This window comes from Zea mays, unplaced genomic scaffold (assembly GCF_902167145.1).
Source record: "Zea mays cultivar B73 unplaced genomic scaffold, Zm-B73-REFERENCE-NAM-5.0 scaffold_527, whole genome shotgun sequence".
Classification (NCBI taxonomy): Eukaryota; Viridiplantae; Streptophyta; class Magnoliopsida; order Poales; family Poaceae; genus Zea; species Zea mays.
In genome coordinates this window covers 39009-47425 of record NW_023367176.1, presented here as the reverse complement: position 1 = coordinate 47425, position 8417 = coordinate 39009, and the positions used below count along the sequence as shown (strand labels likewise).

The window sequence follows — 8417 nt, the reverse complement described above, 5'->3', positions numbered from 1 at the left end:
TCAAGAGAAAGCCCTGTCACCGATATCATCCACCCGGTGCCAGGCCACGGTTTCCTCGCCGCAGGAGTCCTCCATCTTGAAGATTCCAGCGGCACTAACGTTGGTGGGATCAAAACCGACATAGAAGACGCAGACGGCAAAAAGCTCGTCCATGGACTCTACCAAGTGGATGCTGGCAGAGCAGACGCCGTCAGGAAACTTGATGCCGAACTCTGGGGAGACATCAAACTCGTGGAACTCTGCGGTGGGAGGGTGGCCATGATCGGACGGGAAATCTAAGTCAACGACGCACATCTTGTTTTGGTGCGATTCCATGAAGCAAAAATGCAGCTTCCCTTTAAGCGCGGCGACGCTTCTGATGACGTTCTTGGTGGGCGTAGAGGGGGTGCGGAACTCATCGGGGAACTCGTAGTCGCCAATGTCGTAGGTGTGCTGTCCCCACCTCCGGTCAGCCCCGCCATTGACACGGCAGAACCACATGAGAGGATCGGCGACGTCGAGGAGCACGACGGCGCAGTCCGGGTGGGCGGCGGAGTTGTGGGTGAGCAGGCACTTGCAGTTGGTGGGGATGTGGTGGTCGTCATGTATGGGTGGGAGGGTGATGGTCTCCCCGGTGAGCGGATGCCACATGGAGGCCTCCGACGTCACTTCTCCATGCCCAAGGATGACCAGCCAGCCTTGAGGCGTGCTGAAGAAGTTGCCCTCCATGGCCTGAGGCCTGCTGTCGTGCGTGTAGACGATGCTCCGCTCAGGCAGGCTGTACATGAGCATCTTTGCGGCAGCGGTAGGAGTAGAGCCGGCGGGATCCTCGTACTCGTAGACGAGTAAGGGAACAGAGGAGAGGACCTGCGGCGGTGACTGGATGCTAGTCCTCCTGCCGCCGCGGCCATTGCTGCGGCCGGCGTTCAATAGCATGCCCACCATGATGGTAGGTTGTACCTGCTGCCATGATTCAAATTGCAAGCGTAACTATAAAATCTAAGCAAAACAGGTATGTAGATTGGGGATAGCTCACCAGCAAGATGTCGTCGAATCGATTCGTGGGAGGCAGAGGTGCTACAGCTAATGGATCTCCAAATCTTGAGACGCAGAGGTGCTACAGCTAGATGCAGATTGGCTCGCTTTATATAGTCATCCGCCGCCGGATCGGATGGGAGGAGTTCCGCTCGAATCGGGGAATTGCACTCCCCGCCCAAACAACCACGCACAAAATCAGGAGGCAATTTCTGCGCGTCCTCTGATGCGGGCTCAGTTGGGCCGACGCCGCCATTCACTACTATTTGCCTGGTGATGTGTAGCAGGGCAGCAACAGAGAAACAAATTCAGGTCGGTCAAAGAAATCATCGGTCTGGGTCTGTTTTACAAACTACGGTGCGGCAACCTCGCAAGTGACAATTCTATCATGTTACATATTTGTTTCTGAAAACTCGACTACAGCAAGCAAGACGTAGATTGGCTTCGACGAACCAGGGCAGGAGCGCATCGCCTGGCACAAATGAACTACTCAGTTCTACCGGCAAAGTCATTTAGGTCTGATGTGGAATCTCTTACCATGCCCCATTTTGTCCCAGACTGTCCAGTCAACAAAACCAGTTCCCTGTTGCAGTTCTCTTTTGATCCGAGCAGTCTTCTAACTTCTGATTGGTTAAGGCCATCTACCTGATGTAGCTATGCAGTTGAAACATTGAGATTAGTGTTCTCTAAAAGAAGGGGAACACTGAGAAATTGAATTCGGTGACAATATTCTCAACAGCTGGATATTTATAGATCTACTTGTGAGTTGAAACTGCGCTACTGCACTGAAGTAACCTACATTTTTTCCAACTCCAATAGTAGGAATGTCTGCAAGAACGCCGAGATGACAAGCTAAACCAAAACCTGCTGGATGCAGAAGCTACAGGGTGTGACCCAACGACATATATTAAAAAAACAATGTAAGGAAGATATAAAGAACATATTATGTTGATTTTACATTCCTGAAGCTTTGTGGGTTATTTTATATGCATACCAGACAAGATGAACCATATCACCAAGTCTTTTTGCTGAGGCATTCTTTTTCTCAAAATAGCATAGAAACAGAAAATGCTCCATTTTCAATGGATACTAATAGCAATAGCCTAGCATAGTTGAGAAAGATTGTCTATTTCACCGGATCTTTCCAATAAGGATTCATATATTGAGGCAGTTTTCTGTTTTCTCTCAATATACCAAATCTTCTGAAGCAACAGAGAAACTATTCTAAAATGAGCACAGGTTTCCTTACCAAAAAAAAACTAAGGTTCTTATGAAATCCAATAACACGATGCACACATCATAGATTATTTTACAATCTATCTATAAAATCTAAGTTTACATGTACAAAATGCCAACATTGTCAAATAAAGCATTAAACTAGCTGTCTAGCTATATGCAACAAGTTAGCTACTTGAAACCATTACTGTGAAAATGAGACTGCCAGTATCAGCAAGCGATTAATGTGTTTTACCTCGCGGATGGAGCAATCCATTTCCATCAACCATGAGCAACTGCAGCAGGGCAGAATGGTAAAACCTTAGAAAAGGCAAGGGCAAATACAGTTAAAAGATATATTGATTCAGAAGATGTTATAACCTATGGTGATTATGCAAGACATCTCAAAAACTAAAATGATTTGTAGTCATGAAATGTAATCGCTTGAACAGTATAATTCTTCAAATGTGTAGCTCCAGTAGTCAGTGAGTGTATTTACATGATAATAAAGAACAGCATATGCCTTGTTTAATTTCCTATTGGCCCCTTATGCAACCTGAACATTTTAGAAAGTGATGGTAATGGTATCACTTACAAGTTACAATTGAAGCGCAAAGGATTTTTATCGACTAAATTTCTTGTTGCAGCAACCGAATGAATTTTACCTGTGGGCAGAAATGAGGTGCATTGATCTTCACCTTTTCCAAGAGTCCAAGAAGAACTGGAGCCTGTAATGATAGATAGATTGGTTGCTTGTTCAACATACATGTTGGTACAGTTTAACAATAACTGAAATTATATATCATACATTTTTATCAGACAACACAAAAGAAAGAATTTTTGAAAGACATGCACCTTTCTCAAGATCTATGATTTTGGATTGATCATACTAGAATCCCTTGGCTCTAGACTTTAGAGGCAGTAAGAACGAACAGTTAGCAACAGGCCATGTCACACTTCTTGCAGCAAAGGTAACAACTTAATTATTGGTTGAAAACTTGAAAGACAGCAATTTTTCTATGAAAACAATTGCACGCCCAAAAATGCATAATACCTCTCTGAATGCAAGAAAACCAGGAATATATGGCACTTGCAGTCGAACAACATTGAACTCTTCATGGACAACTTCTAAAGTATCGGCATTGAGGACTACCACCGCGGCACATGCTGTGGATGGGTCTTCCTTCAAGAAGCTGATGTCAGTCCCACCAATATACTTCAGTTGCACCACTCAGGTTCATCTAAACCTGAGCCCACCGAGGTAAACTCCAGGCAAATTCATCTTCAAGAATAAGTTTACTCTTGAGCATGTCTTGTGTTCTGTATGGCCAAACACCAGCAAGAGATATGAGTCAACTCCTCTTGGCAGACTGAAGAGATGACTACAAACAGGTGGTAGAAGGGGACCAAGGCATACTTGATCCATTCTTGTTTCTGCATCACTAAGTCATGATCATCTCCTTCTTGATACCCTTGAGCATCATCCATTCCTATTGTACTCCTCAAAGACAGCTAATTCTCGGTGGTTCTGAACCCTCCAGAGAAGATGACAGACCTAGCTGTCAACAAAATGTAGAAAGCGCAATTCAGCAATAGGACCCATAAGATGCAGATTGATGTTCAAAATAATGAGTAGCATTGTGGCAGGCTCTCGGTGCAGTGATTAAGAGCTCATCGTGCCCCCAACCCCCCACCCCACCCACTCTTTGGACGTTTCCCCTAGGGTCAATGGCTGAGCTGGTTAATTTTCACACCTAGGGCTACCATCAAAGTACACCAACACCTTGTCAAATACCACTCCCACACGGCCACAACGGGTCTAATACAGATAGATAACAAAACTAGCTCATAAATGCATAAGTTTAGAAGATATTCTCAATTCCATGCTTAAATCCACAGCATGCTTGATGAAAACATGGAAGTGGTAAAAACAATGCCTAATTAATGAAGGTTCGGTTCGCCACTTCGCCATCGCCTCTCATATCTTCATCAAAAATAGAATTTATGTCTTGGTCCTCTTCACTCTGCAAGTGACATGAGATTTCTCGATTGGGGAATTTAACATTGAAATAAAGATTAGGGTTCGGGAATTTACCTTGCCGCTCTCTGGGGACTGAACTTGGGCCTGGCTTGCTGTTGCTATCGGCTTGTCGCGACACGCGTGCCGGCTACCGGCCGCGGGCGACCACCCTGCTGCTGTGTGCGCGTGCTGACAGCAGCTAGCGGCCGGCGGCCCGGCTGCACGCCTACAACTTGAGTACTTGACGACCAGCAGTAGCCCGGCCGCGAGCGGGGGGACGACTGACCTGCTCAGATTAGATGCTTCACCGCAAGATCCCCTTGTCCGATGTAACGGCGACTATGGAGCCGGGAGCCCGGGACAAGAAAGAAGAGCGAGAGAGGCGGCTGTGGTGACGTGGTACGATTGAGACTATGGCAGTTTTGGGACAAATTTAGCTCTAGCTTCAGCTCAATTTTGGTAGATTTACTGAACAAATCATTAGATGCTAAATTATAGAGTTAGAGCTATAAGTAAAAAACATTTAGATAAGTTATTTTATTTATTAGATAAAATTATTTTTAAAACTATTTAAATTAATATTATAAATTATAATTCTACACTGGTGCTAAAATCCTAAAGCCATTCGAAACATCTCCTATATGTGAACAACATTTTTTCGAAAAATCTCTCGTCTATATTTTCAGTACAGTCATCTCTATTATGTCCTTTATACGTTAAATATTAAATGATTATATTAAAGACATTTTTTATTTAGATTTTCAAAGTTTGCATATTAGTTAAACAAAGTTTTGCTATGCTCTCAAATATTGCTTAATTACTATTTAAAGTATAAAAAAATAGATTGAGAAGATAAGATAGGAGTCTATATATACAGGATATGAGCATCTATATTTAAAGGACTCTGTTAACGCATACAGAGGAGGGAAATCTATTTAAATATAGGGTAGGGGAGTGTCCGTGATTTGAGTAAGCACATGTAGGGATGGTAATTTTACCCGCGGGTTCGGATATCCGGGTTCGGACACGAAATTTGACCAGCGGGTCTTAACCCGTACCCGACTCGATTTTTATTACGTGTCGGGATATGGATTTGATTTCTTACCCGCGGGTACCCGACGGATATCCAAAAAATAGTGATTTTAGATTTTTCAACCTACCAGTACGCTAGCTAGCCGTCCATCCTCGACAGCTCATCCTACTGCCATCCCTTCCTATCTGATGATGCTTCTGATCTGGTTCTAGTACTAGTGTCAATACGTTTGATAAAGTGCCAGTACATAGTACCAGTGCTATCTAGTACGAGTGTGTTTAGTTTGATGAATGAAGTGATCTATCTTTTTCTCACTCCTCACTTTTTTATTTGGTTTGTGGAATAGAATGGGTTGATCCATCACCACTCCATTCCTCATAAACTAATAATTAGTATATACATGAGGAGTGGGTTGATACCACCAAAATTGATGGAATGAACTTATGATGCATCACCTCATAAAGCATAGAGTGACTCCACAAACCAAACACATCATACAAGTACTTGAGCTAGGAGAGTGTTAATACACCAGATGACTGTGCTAGCTACTCTCCGATCTTGACGATTTGGAAGTTTATTAAAAAAACATTAGCAACACATGTCCTATGGCTACATCTGCACGACTGCATTGTGCAACAACATTATGTGCCTCCGGTGATCATGACGATGTGCGACGCTCAGAACTACACTAGACTTCATTTAGGGAGAATACACCAAGCTGCTATACCCGACGGGTACCCGATATCCACGCCGATACCCGATGGGTACGAGCACGGGTACAAAATTTTACCCGTGGGTATAGTCATGGGCAGATATGGATAATCCCTACGGGTATGGTCGCGGGCGGGTATTTACTCTACCCGATCCGAACCCGACCCGTTGCCATCCCTAAGCACATGCAAGTAAAAATGTGATGTGTGCTTTAGATTCAGATGGTGTACGAGGTAAATGCAAGAGTTATACTAATTCGGGTCAAATGTCCCTACTACAGTCATTCAATGTCTTGTGCTGTCGGCACCTAATTGCTGGTAGTATGGGGTTACAAGTAGGGCGAGAGAGGGAACGAACTCTCAAATCTCTGATCTAAGTGTCCGTGGGTCCGACTGTGAATCCGATTATCAGCTAGAGCCCTCTGGGTTCAAGTGCCTCAAGGCTCATGGGACTCTCCTCCTTGAAAGGGAATTAGGCTTAACCCTATTTCCTAATGATGTAATGGATAAAACGGTCGACTACAACGCATTAAACGCGCGCCTGCGCGCGCAGAGGAGCAGAGCACGCGCGGTTGGCACACCGGACAGCCTACAGGGCCTGTCCGATGCACCACCTGAAAGGGAAAATGTGCCCTTGGGCCATTTCTAAAGTATTTTGGTGATTTAGTGTCCAACACAAGTGCTTAAGTGATAAGCTATGCCAAATGATGGATTAAGGTACAAATCATACAAAGGTATGATTCTAGACTTAGTACAGTGGTTTTTGTGTACTAACATGTTTGTCTAAGTGTTAGAATCAGAGAAAATACAATTGGAAAAGTGTGGCTCAAAGCAGCCAAGAGTCTGCTCTGTCTGGTGCACCGGACTGTCCGGTGGTGCACCGGATAGTGTCCGGTGCGCGAGGCTGGCTTGGGCAAACTAGCTGCTCTCGGGACTTTCGACGGCGGCGTACGGCTATAAATCACCGGACTGTCCGGTGGTGCACCGGACTGTCCGGTGAGCCAACAGTCGGTCGGGCCAACGGTCGGCCGCGTAATCTGTGTGCGACGCGTGGCCGAGCCAACGGCTAGAAGGGGGCACCGGACAGTGTCCGGTGCGCCAACGGCTCCAAAGCGCCAACGGTCGGCTTCGCCAAAGAAGGAAAGAAATCCGCACCGGACAGTGTCCGGTGGTGCACCGGACTGTCCGGTGCGCCAGGCGACAGAAGGCAAGAATTGGGCCTTCCTGGAATGCTCTCAACGGCTCCTAGCTGCCTTGGGGCTATAAAAGGGTCCCCTAGGCGCATGGAGGAGAACAACCAAGCATTCTCTAAGCATCCTAAGCACCAAGACTTCGATTCCGCGCATTTGATTCTTTGTGATAGCAACTAGAGCTCCATTTGAGTTGTGAACTCGCCGGGTTGTGTTGTGAGCTCTTGTTGTGACTTGTGTGCGTGTTGGTACTCTGATTTCGTGTCTTGTGTGCGTTGCTCATCCCTCCCTTACTCTATGCTTCTTTGTGAACCTCAAAGTGTAAGGGCGAGAGGCTCCAAGTTGTGGAGATTCCTCGCAAACGGGATATAGTAAAGCAAAGCAAAACACCGTGGTATTCAAGTGGGTCGTTGGACCGCTTGAGAGGGGTTGATTGCAACCCTCGTCCGTTGGGACGCCACAACGTGGAGTAGGAAAGTGTTGAACTTGGCCGAACCATGGGATAAACCACTGTGCCATCTCTGTGTTGATCTCTTTGTGGTTATCGTGTTGTGCAAGTTCTCCTCTCTAGCTACTTGACTTAATTGTGCTAACTCCTAATCAAGTTTTGTGGATTAAGTTTCAACTGTTTTACAGGATCACCTATTCACCCCCCCCTCTAGGTGCTCTCACCACCGGACAGCCAGGCGGGCCCACAAGACAGAGCTCCAACGGTCGGAACCCAACGGCCTGGTGACGTGGCTGGCGCACTGGACAGTGTCCGGTGGCGCACCGGACTGTCCGGTGCGCCCGTCGGCAGCAGCCTCCACCAACGATCAAGTTTGGTGGTTGGGGCTATAATACCCCAACCACCCCCACATTCAAGTCATCTAAGTTTTCCACCTTCCAACTACTTACAAGAGCTCTAGCATTCAATTCTAGACACAACCAAATAGATCAAAACCTCTCCCAACTCCACACAAAGCTCTAGTGATTAGAGAGAGAGATTTGTTGTGTTCTTTTGAGCTCTTGCGCTTGGATTGCTTCTTTCTCTCATTCTTTCTTGCGATCAACTCAATTGTAACCAAGGCAAGAGACACCAATTGTGTGGTGGTCCTTACGGGGAAGTTTGTTCCCGTTTGATTGAGAAGAGAAGCTCACTCGGTCCGAGGGACCGTTTGAGAGAGGGAAAGGGTTGAAAGAGACCCGGTCTTTGTGACCACCTCAACGGGGAGTAGGTTTGCGAGAACCGAACC

General features: G+C 46.0%; 1 protein-coding gene across 1 annotated transcript; it reads right to left on the bottom strand.

Annotated features, from left to right (window-relative positions):
* Positions 1-6: 6 nt before the first annotated feature.
* LOC118475637 (uncharacterized) lies at positions 7-4641 on the bottom strand (the record flags this gene model as incomplete). Its single annotated transcript, XM_035963897.1, has 9 exons — positions 4325-4641; positions 3647-3788; positions 3284-3549; positions 3085-3134; positions 2895-2957; positions 2486-2550; positions 1552-1668; positions 1016-1284; positions 7-939 (listed from the first exon to the last, which is right to left on the bottom strand). A coding segment is annotated over exon 9 (918 nt), but the record flags the coding sequence as incomplete, so codon positions are not given.
* Between the last annotated feature and the right edge of the window lie 3776 nt (positions 4642-8417).